This window comes from Vanellus vanellus (genome assembly GCF_965231255.1).
Source record: "Vanellus vanellus genome assembly, chromosome: 15".
NCBI classification, from domain to species: Eukaryota; Metazoa; Chordata; class Aves; order Charadriiformes; family Charadriidae; genus Vanellus; species Vanellus vanellus.
Window position 1 is genome coordinate 17,760,438 of NC_138920.1, and position 13,836 is coordinate 17,774,273.

At 43.4% G+C, this 13,836-nt stretch overlaps 1 protein-coding gene across 1 annotated transcript in view; it reads right to left on the reverse strand.

Moving 5' to 3' along the window:
- Positions 1-575: 575 nt before the first annotated feature.
- The window catches only part of PHACTR3 (phosphatase and actin regulator 3), a gene marked incomplete at both ends in the record, with an annotated part of 115,304 nt that continues 102,043 nt past the window's right edge, over positions 576-13,836 (reverse strand). The window contains 4 exons of the mRNA XM_082490929.1: positions 576-689; positions 2,480-2,620; positions 3,503-3,564; positions 7,800-7,855. Of these exons, the coding sequence (XP_082347055.1) occupies positions 576-689; positions 2,480-2,620; positions 3,503-3,564; positions 7,800-7,855 (373 nt within the window). The remainder of the gene's footprint in view (positions 690-2,479; positions 2,621-3,502; positions 3,565-7,799; positions 7,856-13,836) is intronic.

Genomic DNA, 13,836 nt, shown 5'->3' on the forward strand with positions numbered 1-13,836 from the left:
CAAAGCGGTTCTGTCTGCGGCCTCTCCGCTGGATGGCCGCTCCGTGTGCCTGGGGCCGCTCCTGCCTGGGGCAGCTGGACCCACAGCGAGCCACACTGAACGCTACAGGCCCAATCCGTTGGAACAGAGGCATCACTTACGGGCAGCGTGTGTGTCTTGTTATGTAGAATTTCATATTTCCTAGCAGGGAAGTTGCAATGTTTGTGATAAGGTTGCACACTCAAGTACATTTAATTCTAAAACCTTTATATAGCGTACTAAGTTGGTTTTCTACTTCAAAAAAAATTTTTTTTCTATGTTATACCCTATATTTAATTTTTTTGTCATAGCTTTTGAATCTTCAGTGCAAAGAATGCAAGCAGAGTGATGTTCGGGAGGTGGTCTGGGGGTTTCTCAGTCCATGCTAGTCAAAGCAAAAATAATAATAAAAATAATAATAATAAAAAAGCCAAGTTCTGAACAGGAAAAGAAATACTTCCATTTTCTTTTAAAATAAAGCTTCTTTTGCATATCCTTCTCCCCCAGTCAGCATTTAAGAGCAGAATCTCTGGGTTCAGGACTCCAGCAGGCTGGTTTTAGCGGGCAATGGAAATTAACAGCTGGAAAACTGACCTTGTCAAATGTTTGCTTGATGCGTGTACCTCCATCTCATTACTTTTGTATTCATTTAGCTCTTTCCGAATTGCTGCCTAGGAATTGAAAATAGAAGGTGGTTACAAAATAATTTTGTATTTATAAGCATTGTACATAATTTACAAGCATTGTACGATACTGGACTTGCAGAGCAGAACAGGAGTTTTCAAAAGTAGGAATAACGGGTAGTGGGCACAGCAACGCGTGCTGCGCCCGCACAGACACGGGTATCTACGTGATACCGATTGGTGATATACTTCTTATCCTTTGTTACTGATTGCTGACAGGGTCACTTCTGCCTAGAAGCAATTCTGAGAGGAGAATAAAATCACAGTGCTTATTGTCTCACATTAAATAAGATTCCAGTTAAAATTTATTAAAGACTAAGAGAAGTTGCCGAGAAATTGGTCAGCAGGTCAGCTGAGTTCTATGGAATTTCAATGTGTGTCATTTTTTTTAATAAAAATCAGACTGTTTGCCTTATCACAACTTGCAAATACCAGTCCAGACTGTGTTATCACCTGTATCCATGGGATTGCACAGTCAGAAGTGAAGAAAAATGTAATATAATGAAATTCAAGACTAAAAGTGAGAGCATTCTTTTGTTTAAATGGCAGCTGCAAGTGAATTGGAACCTACTGGTGCTTTCACAGATTCTTATATACTTGGTACTCCTTGGTTAAGCTACCTAAAATTATGAGGCTTATACCCGTGTTCATGTTTTATATAAGAGATTTGTCTTATTAAAAGAAAAATGAGGAAAAATTAATGCATTTGTCCATTCTGAAAGAAAAGTTTTTCAGTCAGAAATGCAATGGTCAAACTCCTGACCCTGAATTCCTGACATACGGACCAGTACATGCAGTCAAACTCTGTCACTTTCTTTTTAGCTTATAAACCTGCCTAGTTTGCCATATAAAACCAGTAAAACTAGGAAAAGCCTAATTTTAATACATACCCAGCACATACAAGGAAAATACAAAATCATTACTCCATTGATTAATATATCATAGCTTATTCACCGTTTTAGTGAGCTCAGGAGAGAGAGCTGCCGTAGTAGGAATACGTTGAGCCTTTGCTGTGAGTCCTCTGAAACATTTATTTATTACAATTTTTACTGGGGAGACACTGGAATGGAGGATGAAGCGTTTGAGCTCTCCATCTCCAAGCAAAGCTGTAAGTAACTGTCTGGTATTTGTGGCTGTGCCCGGAGTTATCTCGGCATCCCGACTCGTTCCACTTGCTGCGGCCCTGAAACTCCACAACTTATTCAGCAACTTTTCTACCTGGAATCATGCGCAACTAGTCTTTTTACTATTCAAACACCTAAATGCAGAAGCTAAATTAGGGTGTCGGTCAGCTATGTGATGTGATGGAACAGAAACGAGTGTTTGTTTATGCTCATGAAAATATGGGATGAAGTGACTCCATGAGCATTCACAGGAAACGGGAAAGGAACTGTTTGGCATGTTTAGAAACAGTAGACGGTATTTGCATATTTGGGACAAAAATTCCAGTCTGAGGATAAATGTTAATACTGCATTGGCTGGAAATGATTTTGAGTTGCAGCCCTGAAGCATTAAGAAAGATTGGATCCACCTTTTTTTTTTTTCCTCTCTCTGTTGCTGGGCTGGGTAGAAGCCTTTATAGTACTAAATAGGCATTTTTATAAATAGCACTTTTTATTGACACTCTGCATTGGTCAGTGTTGTTTCAGCATAAAAAATAATGGTAACATTTACAGAGATTAATGTCCCAGAGGTTAAATGCCTTTGCAGAATCTGATGTATCATTACAGACAAAGCAAGTAGAAAGCAGTAATATGTCATTTTAATTACGTCAGTACCTTATCTGCTGCTGATAGTCTTGTCCACGGTTTATCCGCTCGCCTGTCGTAGTCCTGTGCTTTCGCCACTTCCACATAATCACTGAATCGAATCAGGATTTTTCTGTCTCTTAGTTCATCAACTGTAGGTCTCTGGTTAAGCTGTATTAAAGAGTTGTAAAACAAAACCAGTGTTAATAAAAAACATATCAATAAAATGTGCAACGTTTTCTGTTTCCCATCTTAGCTTAGTGTGCTTTTATGTATATGGGAAAAAAACCAAACCCTTGGAAATTCCAGGGAAACATTCAGTCCTTCAGAGGATTGTGTGGGGAGTAATGGCGTTTAAATGGAGTGGTGGGCTACAGCACAGCGTCTTCACAATGGGCAAAAGGAGAAAACATTTAACCTGAATATTGATAAAATGCATTTACAATAGGTGATGGAGGTGATGGATCACAATGAATTTATGATGATCAATGTATAATATCATATGCTGTCGGGGTTTTCTACTACAGTCAGCGGCAGATTGTTTGTGTGAGGTTTTCAGGACCAGACCTATGGTAAGAATTTCAGTTTGGCTTTAGCGAGTTATGGGCATGTTTGGCTTATAACTCCGGTAGGGATTCCCAGGAACAGAACGGTAACGAGAGCTAGTTCTGATTCTGAGAATGCCTTAAACGCAAAGAGAAATTCATTGTGGGAGCACACCTGGTGCTCAGCAGGGAGTCAGCGCCGCTACTGATTGCTACAAAGAATGAAGGAGTTCTTTTCTAGCGATGCAGCTGCAAAATACACAGTGTACAAGCAAATACCCGTTTTCTGATTTAGGGTTTATATGTAAATATGCTACTAAGTCTCATGTAGCTGAGATGAGGTAGATATTTTTATAGTTCATACTAGCAGATACCACTATCTCAGACACTGCTGGGGAGGCTGTATAGAAAGGGAGGGTTTGGGTAATAATGACCCTTATGACTGGCTGACATTACATGAGCTTTGCTAAATTTCTAAAGACCAATAGAAGGTATTGCAAGACTTTACCTTTCTGGTCAGTCTCTGTTTGATTTCCCTTCTTTCTTCCTGTTCTGTTTGATCATTTCGTTCTGCAGAGAATATAAAAAAAAAGATGACTTTCCTCATGAGGAGGATCGGTGGTTTCTAAAGTTCCAGGCAATAAAAATTAGAGCACAGAAAAATCAGTAGCTGGTTCTCAGGTGTGTGTTTTGTTAGTTCAGTACATCTCATGGCTCTCCATTGGAACACAGAGTTACCTCTCTGTAAGGACAACGCACTGGCGCCAATGTCAGCTTTTCCTGTGCTCTAAACTCCACTTCCAAGGAGGTTTAATAACACAACAGCAGCCACACCGAATCTCCAATGGTGTAAGCTTTAGAAGGAAAATCAAAACATTCCATAGTTTTTATTCTCCATTCATTGCTGTAGATGCTGAAAAGACTTACTGCAGCAGCTCCGGGGAAACTGTTCTGTCCTGTACAACCTTATTCTCCGGCTACACCCGGTGATGGTCACACTGCCCCAACAGTGATCTGTGGCTCACATGCTTTTTCCCTCTGCGATTCAGGAGATGCCACTGGCATTAGAACCTCTTTATCCTCACGGGTTTTCTTTTGTAGCGTTCCATTCTAACCTAAGCCAGCTTCCTTTTGTGTGTTGTGCCTATTAACATTCAAGCCGTGATAACTCCTACACACTGGGTCTAAAAATAGACTAGAGTGCTGTGACACTGTGTGAAATGTATCCTTTGCCTGGGGAAACAAGTTAATGGCGTTTCTATTTCTAGTACTGTCTGTTACTAAATTAAGGCATGAGCCCATGACCTGAACAAAGCTGAAGACCTAGAGAAAAACGTTGAGCTGTTCTGGGAGTCTGTAGGTACTACTGTGAAGTTTATTATGCCACTTGCATTAGGTATTTCCAGTGGTAAAGCACACACGTGATTTTTAATGTGCCTTGAAAAAACTGTAGCACTGCAGATGAGCTTCCAAAATGATATTTTTAGTAGTGAAGCATTCCTCTCCCTTATTTTTACACACATTAAATTACAGTGAAATGCAATCATAAGTATCTATTCAAAATAACATAGTAGTGTGCAGCCACAACTGGCTATAGTAGAAATGTAAATCAAATGAATCTAAAATGGTATAATGTGCTATATTACAATACGGTGGCAAGGCTCACAAATTTAAAAGAGAATAGGACAACTAAAAGTAGTGTTCTGTCAGGGATGAGCAGCTATTTACATCTGGAATGTTTAAAAACAGAACAGGTTTTAAAAAGTGTATTCTGAGATGTAGAGACACCTGCAAGAAGTTACTAATATGCTTCATTCTGTTTTAATTCACCCCTTTGAGAGTAGATATCCCTATCTATATGTTTTTATTAAGAGAAGAGAATTTTCTGTGGCATAGTGCCTTTTAAGACAGGAGTGTGATATGCACTGAGAGAATTCCTAAAGAAAAACACAAATACGCATCTCTGATCAGAAAATGCTTTTCCAAATATACTAAACATGTATAGCGGCCCATTTCTATGGGACATCCACTCAGGTTCAGTGCTTATTCCCAGCTTCAAGAAATACTAGAAATAGCTCTTTTAGAAAAAATAAGATTTGATAAAAATGCTAGCAAGGGCATTACACAGCTCAGGCGTTCATTAGAGAGAGAAACCAGAGAGGTTTCCCCATCAGCATCACTCTGCCCACACTTCGATCCATTCATTAGTGAGGGCTGGTTTTATAAATCTCAGTAGAGCGACACTCCCAATTACGCTGTGGCATGTGCGGTACTGTAATTCACTTTGCTGCTCTGCGAGTTATTCAGAGGACTCTCAGCTGTGCGTGACACTGAAACCATTCCTCGTGTTAAGAAGGAACTGGGGATTGCACAGTGTGATTTAAGAGATGCTGCCCTCTTGAATGGGAACGTCAGCTTTCTGTTGAACACAGGAAGAACACGTGTGAACACCTGGGTGGGGATTTCAGTTCCCAGGCTTGGCAGGCGCTGCGGTAAACCAGCAGTGTTTTATAGTTGAAGGACTGAGAAGATCAGCAAAACTGTAAGAAAGAGTTGGCTAAAAGTTTGCTTTTTAAGTATTACTTTTATGTCAGAAACATCTCCCAAAGGGAGGTAAGAAGTCACTTTTTAAAATCTTACTGAGATTTGTTTTAAAATAACATAGTAGTTGCACTTAGGCACTTGCAATATGCTTCTCATTTTGACAGAGTTATACAAATGTGAATTATTAGTCCTTAAAACAGCTTTGGGGGCAGCACTGCTTCCGTTAGCAGTACGCGTTATGAATATCAAAGATGTTGGGAGACTTAGAACACAACTGTACAAACCCTTCAACCTGGAGGAGGTTGTAGGGATTTCACTGAAGGGCATTCGTACTGCTACGGCGTTGCGTGTCAGACCCAGTCCAGGTGCTTTTGAAGTCCCTAACAAGAATGTCGGGATCCCGGTTAATAAAAGGAGACTTTACTAATTTCCAGATTCACTCAAAACTGAGAACAGAGTTGCTGCATCTGTCCATCCTTTTAAGATTACAGCTGGCACAGCTCAGTGATGACCTTAGCTCTTTACAAGATACCTAGCTTTTTACATAATGGAAGAGGTAAATAAAATAGAAGTGGTTCTGATCTCAGCTGAACCTGCACAAAGCCTGAGCAACTGAACTGGAGTCAATACATTTGCTCCATGCTGGGAGCTCTTTAAATGAGATGCAAATCTAGACCAGTATGTTTAGCTGGCATTCAGGAAATATCTTTAATTCTGCTTTATCTGCTTGCTGCTTTATCTCTCTCTAAGCTCATTATATGAATGTATTCAAACTTTTTTATTATTAAAGCTGGTCAGTTTAACCCAGATTAAGGATGTAACCAGCACACTTCAAAAAGTAAACATAAAGGAACAGATTTTTTTCAGTAGAGATCAGCTCTTCCTTAGCCCAGAAAAAAAAAAACCAAAGAAACAGTTTTTCAGAGATCTTAGCTACTGACTCTTGAAAATCTGGCCCCGCATGTTTCAGTGTCTTGGGTTAATGCTTTTTCTTGTCTCTTGTGGTAGATGACAGGTGAAGTCAGGCCGAGTTCATCCATTCACATTTGCAAGGAATATATCCTGTTTCTCATTTAGCTATGCACGTGTTAGAGACATCTAATTTCACCAGGAGCGATGCATGCACTGGAACAGTACTGAAAATGCCTATCAGTGTAAGTTGGCTATGGAATTCCTATGGATTAAAACTGAAATGAAATCCCCAATAACTTCAATGGCAAGAGCATAATGTTTTTTCTATGAACTCCTAAGAAAGTTCTGAGACATTAAATTTTAGGTAATAAAATGTAGGTAATTTTTTCCCTAGTGAATTACAACCGCATTAATAATTAAATATGAATTAAATAGCATAGGCAGCATTGCTTTTGTCACATAAACTTAGGTGGCTTTATGCTTTATGCTTGTTTAATGAGAAACAAACTATTGCTCACATCATTCTGATTTTTGTCTTTCAACGCTAAACAGACCATGTAAATAACAGAAGCAGGATTCTTGTCCTTCAAGCAGATGGCCTCTCCCTTTCTCCTGTCTGAGGCTCCTAATGGAGACAATTTCAAAGCTCTCTCTCACTTTGCCCTCACTTAGAGGATTCCCAGCACTTGTACCGAAAGGGATTCTGTTCATCCCTTGTTTGCTCCCCAGCTCAGAACACCAATCTTTAGGAAAGGAGTCGCAAGTTTATGCCTTGTGTTTATTTGAGAGATGCTGAGACCACTCCCCTGTGGCAGCATCTGTAACAGGCCTGGAACTGTCCCTCTAATAACACCAATATCTCAGAATGGTCTTTCTTTGACTTGTCTTTGGGAAGGTCTCTAATGATAGGAACAACGGTACTTGCTAGGAGAAGCACACCTCTGCAAGGATGCTTTCTCCATCCCACTTCAGCCCTGGTGGTATTTGGGGTATGGTTTGCCATGACAGATCACATCTTGAAAAATGACAGTCCCATGCTCATCGGACTGTGACACTGAGATTGTATTCCCTGCTTAGACATCTGTAACAGTGCAATCAGAATGAAAATTATTTGAAAGCCTAAATTTGAACAAGTCATTCTTTTCTGTACTAAATTGTATGCCTTTATCAAAGTGTAAATTCTGATTCCTGCGTTATTTGAAACCCAGGACATGTGAAAAATTAAAAGTCTTCGGTACAGAAAATAATCCCACTGAATGAATTTGCCTGTTTAAAAATAATATGTTCTCGAAATGCAATTGCTGGTTTCAACAAATTCACATAAAATACTTTAGAAAAAAAATACTCACGTTTAAGTATATTTCTTCTTTCTAGCTCCTCAACAGCAGGTCTTTGGCTGAGTCGCCTGCGGAAAAACACCAAAATCACATTTTGTACCATGCCTGTTCTTTGGAAAGTCTGCAGTACTCTGAGTTCTGGTTGGTGTTTTCCTCCGGGAGGGGGCTACAAAATCCCTCTCCAGGACTCAGGAAGAAAAAAAACCAGAAGACTCCTGGCACCAGAATGCTTTCTTATATTATTGTTCCCAAACGGCAGCAATGCAGGTAGAAGTTCTCCTCTAGTTTGCTCTGCTGTCAGTGAAACGCTTCCTCAGAACATGCATCCTTTTCACCATACTTGCCGGACAGTCACTTGGAACCAGTGCTCTCCAACACTTAAATTCACTCTTGAAGGGGCATTTAAGGTGGTTATCAAATGAGTTTCACAGTGATCTTCTGTAGCTATCACTGCCTCTACCTTTTAATCTCACGTAGCAGCGGGCTTCCTTTTGTCTAGTAACACCAGTGGTGCATCCTGACAAAATGCAGACTTGCCAGAAATAAAGCTTTCCTGTGGTCTCCCGACTACACATCTAACAGACCACTCCAGCAGCTCGCCTCCTGCCTGCTGAACAGCATTCGTCTGCTGCTCACAGCCTCGCGCTGTCTGAACGGAGTGTCTCTCGCAGTTTCACCTCCCCTTTTCAGTAGTGCTGCTTCAGGATTGAGTCTTCAAATCATATGATCAGTGCCATAGCGATTTTATTCTGCATACTAAATGAGACTTCCCCACGAGACACTGCTAATATCTGCAGAGAATCTCAGGTAATTGAACCCCTCCCCTAGGCAGACACACACACGCGTGGCATTTGCTAGCTTTCAAGTAATAATCCAGCAAGCAGATCGGAAAGAGTTTATGATGCTTTCTGGCCTGCATTCTGCCAACGTTAAGGATTCTCATCGTCTCCTCTCCAGCAGATGTTGCCAAGCCAGAGATAAAGTTACAGAGACAAAGAAATACTCAGAGCAGGGACCATCCTGCAAACCACTGCTGCAGTAGTTATCCCGCTACTGTGCATAGGAAATAAAGGAATAATTATAAAGTGATGCTGTTACAAGATCTACATGTTATCAAATACACAAGAGATGAAAAAATGAAGTAACCTTTAACAGACTGTAAAAGAACCAGTAAAAGTACCCAATTCTAATTTCTCCTGTTTTTAAGCCTTACCAAATATACCTTCAAAATCAGCTCTGTATTCATATGTTATGACACCAACAGCACAAAATGTGGATGCAAGTCCTTATCCTTTTTTAATTAATTTCCCTGAGATCACTGGGAAAGCTCTCATCTTTGGCAACAGGAAGGCATCACAACTACCATACCAGACTCACACCAACAGAAAAATTAGATGATGAGCTCTTGTGCTTAGAAACACCTATACCCTGACTCTTGTTCTTCCTACCAATGTTTCATGCCACCTGTCATGGTTTTTCTCCCAGTCTCTGGATTTCTCTTTGGAGTTGTAAGTTGGATACTGAAACAGGAATGATGCTGAAATGAACTACTAAAGGCTTCAAACATTTATTTTGAATTCCTATTACCCTGGGACTCCTCCATCCTCACTCATTTCCCTGTACATCTCAGAAATTATACAACTTGGCTAGGTTTTGTTTGGAAGATATTAATGTGCATTTTATAATATAAATCAGGGAAGAATGACTTACTCGGAGAGCTGATCTGCCAAGGAAAGGTCCACCCGACCTGCTGCTCACGTGCCTCTCTCTCAAGCCATTCTTAATTACAGCCCCTCCAATGTGAGATTTATAGATTCTCCCAGAATCCGTACATTAGATTTCAGAAGCCCCTTTTAAACTGGGGGATTAAAAGCCTGACAGAAATGATTAAAGCAGTATGAGAATGTATATGTATATGTATATGAATGCTCTGTATGTTTTTATATTGATAGTTACAATATCTATGATGGTTAATTATTCAAAATCCATTTTCCCTTTTGGCTTTGATAAATACATGGTAGGTGCCCGTAGACAACATCATGTTTCTGTGCACACCCTCAGCTTTACCCACAACAGCAGGAAGAGGCACAGGCATACACAGGCACATATAGGCACAGGAGGGCATTGCAATTTTTTTTCCCCTGAGTTTTTCAGAGATACAGGCCACACTTCCAAGCATTTTGTCATATACCAATGAAACTAGACGTGGGCTTTTCTTCCGAACAAAATTCTAACAGTTTGCTTTCCCCGCTGCGAGAGCTGTGTGGCGTGGTGGCTGGGCTCTGGGCGAGGGGGAAGCTGGGCGAGTTGGTGAAGGTGAAGGACTCCAGATGCCGATGGTAACGAGGGGAAGTGACGGTGAGCACTGAGCTGCCCGGAGCGAACTGGGATGCGAGAGGCGCTTTCCTGCGTCTGGAGAGGAGCGTGCCTGCGGGCAGAGCACGTCGTCTGCCATAGCAAGAAACTAGTTGCTGCTGCAGGTATTTACTGTGGGAGCAGAGCCTGTCCTGCCCGAGCTGCTTGGCTGCTTTATGAGGAGGGAGGAGGGTGCTTCATCCCCGCCGGGGTCTCAGCAGCCTCAGCCACACGTTGTTTCCCCAGAAGGGGACACGCAGTCCCTCTTGATGACTTCCCTCAAAACTTGCCCGCACTGGGCTTGGGGCGAGATAAGAACAAACATATCTCTGAGGGCTCCCGCCAGGGCCGGGGCTCAGCATGGCAAAGGGGAAGCTGCGGGTTACCTCTGTCGAAAACACATGTCCCTCCTGAAGGCAGCTTTTAAGTAAGAACCCGTTTCAGATGAGTTTGTGCCTCTGCTTGGGTGAGCTGTTCCCTGGGTACCGCAGGATTCCACATGCTCTCCTGAGCAACAAGTGCTCTACCTCAGACGTTTATTTCATATTTTTCTCTGAAGCAGTTAAAACATGAAATCCTGCCACTGACAGAACCAGAAAACGTCCCCAGTGGGTTGAGCTCAGTGCGTTCCCTCAGCCAGGGCCATCCGGCCCTGTGGAGAGGCAGCGCCTCAGGGAGACAGGGCCTGGGGAAATGGCGGCCACCGCTCCCCACAGCGCTGCCGGGGAGTGCAGGGAGGAAGCGGGCGCTGAGGGACTAAGGCTCTAGAGAGGGGATGCTCAAATCTCCTGTTTAAAGGACACAAACTCCAGCTGAATAACGATTATGAGCAGACCGCACTGCAGCAGGGCAGCCGGTGTGTGATCCCGGAGGATGAAGCAGGCGCCTGCCATGAAGGCTAAAAACCGAACCCTCAGTGGACTGTGGATGATCTCCCCAAGCTTTGCACAGAGAGGATTTTGCATTACAGAGCCACAGCCTGTTCTGAAGCAGAGTCCTGGCTCGTTTCCTACAGGTTCGGCAAGGTTCCTGCACCTGAGTGTGGGTGGCCACAGGGCTCCACACCGGGGCTGGCCTGCGCCCTCTGGGGAGCCACACTGCTCTGCAGCTGCGGTTGTAGGAACCATTTGAAGGTCTGAGGTGGACATGAGACTCCAGCACTGCTGCAATGTGGACGTGGAGACGTGAGTTCTGTGCTTTTTGTTTCTGTTGTTTGTTCATGTGGGGACTCACAGCCCCACATGGGACTCACCTCAGTGAGGTGACTGTGAGGTCCACTGGGAGCGCTAATGAAGTGCACCACTTCCATTGTGCCGCAGTAAGGTTTCTTTTCAGTTGATTTAAATTTAGATAGCTATTTCTTGCTTTGGGGAAAATGCTGTTGTGTTCTTGGGCAATATTAAAATCTAGGTTTGTGTATTTCTGCACTGCTTGCTGAGGCAGGAGTGCTCCCTCCGAGCACCTCTGCAGGGCCACCCATTCTTAGAAGGGTCTTGAAAGCTTCCTGAAAACTCTCAAGTAACTTGCAGGTAAGTCCTATCTCTGCCCAGATCCCCATGGTGTAAATGCATGGACTGTCACTGATATTGCCACAGTCTCACGTTAAGAGTATCCACTCCAGGAATTTGCTTCCCCATTAGCTTAAACCAAAGGATGCCAAGAGCAGAAGCAAGCGGAGCCAAACCCACAGCACCTCAGTCGAGGTGACTGCAGCTGCCTTGGGGAAACTAAGCAGAACTGGAGCCACCAATATGTTGCTTCCCTGTAAATTATGTTTGGAAACAGTTCAGACAGAATTTGCTATACATGTGGTGGTGATGGTCCAAGTTTGGATAGAGACCAAAATCTGAATATTTTCTCATAATGTCAGAACAGTCACCATAAGCCGGGGGGGGGGGGGGGTAGGGGGGTAGGGACAGTGACGGGATGGGACAGGGACACACAACACTACACAGACAGCTATTTCTTAAGTTTGGAAAAACAGCAAAGTTTTTGTGTTATCGTTGTTCTGCGCAAAGCGAGCATAAACCTTCAAGCACCAGGTGTTCTTGAGCTGTTTCAAGTTCGGGGAGTGTTCGGGGGTACCTTCAGGTTACCTTTAGAATGTTTTCTCCAGTAATTTGGGCTCACAAAGATAACTGGATAAATTTATATATTGCCTTCTCTCAGAAGCCAAAGACTTTGCCTGGTCCCGTGTCCTCTGCAGTGTTACTCCTGGGTGAGAGGATCAGGTTAGCTCAGTGCCCTGGGGTTCACCTGAGAACACCCTGCAGGTACAGCCATGTGCACTCTTGGTCTCGGAGTACCGTGGGTGCTGAGAGTCTGCACGTGGCCTCAAGGTATTTGTTTTCTCCATGCAATGTGCTCACGGGAATCCTGTGACGTTCATGAGCGCTCCATGCTGGCTCCGAGATGGCTGTTTCCCTTGAGGTACATGTGCAGTGTCTAATTGTAGCAAAGCAGGCTGCCCAGCGAGATAACCAGTACTGCCCCTACCAGCCCCGTGGGTGGGGAAGTCTCTCTGGGCTGGGCTGGTGGAGTGGGCTGCAGCCCATTGCCTCAAGAGTCTGGTTTGAGGTCCTGCTAACTAACATGTTTGACGTGCACAAGTGCAGACGCTGGAGTCGGCTTCAAGGGGAAAACCACTAATTGCTTGTCCCCTCTGGAGCAAGATCACATGTTCATGAGCCCAATGACTCTCGCATGTGTCTGTGACTACTGATCAATAGATCAATATTTACTTCACACAGTCAGATTGTCTCTTCACATTCAAGGGAATTAATGTCTTGGGACCAGCATTATGCCAAGGTTGATGGTATTGGACTATTACTGGTGACTCTGAATCCTCAGCAGTCTGAGGATTTGCGTGACACTAGGACCCCCAGGGTCTGCTATCAGGTGGACAATGCATCAATATGTCCTACAAGCAGGAGACGCTGCCAAGTTCTCTGTCCTTATGATTAACCTTAGCAGTGTCTGCTTTGTCCATTGCGGGGACTGCATCTCAGCCAAGCCACAGCAAACTGTGGGCCTGCAGATGTGGGCACAGAATAGCTGGTGAGAGACAAATTTGGAACAGGTACAGCTCACCTGTAAGCGTATGGGGCTATGCTGACTTCCCACACCTCAGACGGTCCTCCTCCTACTAGTCCGCAGTCTCAGCTGCCTGGCAGACCCTAGCAAGCGTTCAGCAGAATCCAGTGCAAAAAAGCTCATGTTCTTGGCTTGTGGGGTTTCTTACCTGTCCCCAAAATGTGTTCCTTTGCTTCCCAAATATATTTTGGATAGTGTCTGTTGCACAGTATCTGTATGTATGATTGTCATAAAACTGGATTTCTTTCGGATTTGTAGCTGAAGCTAAAAGACTTACTTTGGAATCCTGTTTCTGCTCTTAGTTAGATCCATGTGATTCTAATAATCTTCTGCAAAGGGAGGGGTAGGCTGGGTAGACGTGGACACGTGCATGTGCCTGTGGACTCCAGACTGACAAGTGAGCAATCAATCCAGCCTTCAGTAGGCGAGCTGTAGCCAGCAGCAATTGCATTGATTGTCTCTTGTGACAGGTAGTTTTGCAGATAGAGTTGGGAAGGAGGGTGGCGGGGAGGATCCCTCTCACAGGAGAGCTCCAGTCCAAGCAAAGGGAGGAGAAACAGGAGTGCCCTGTGCTTGCTCCTCATAAAGCAGTTTGTGTCTG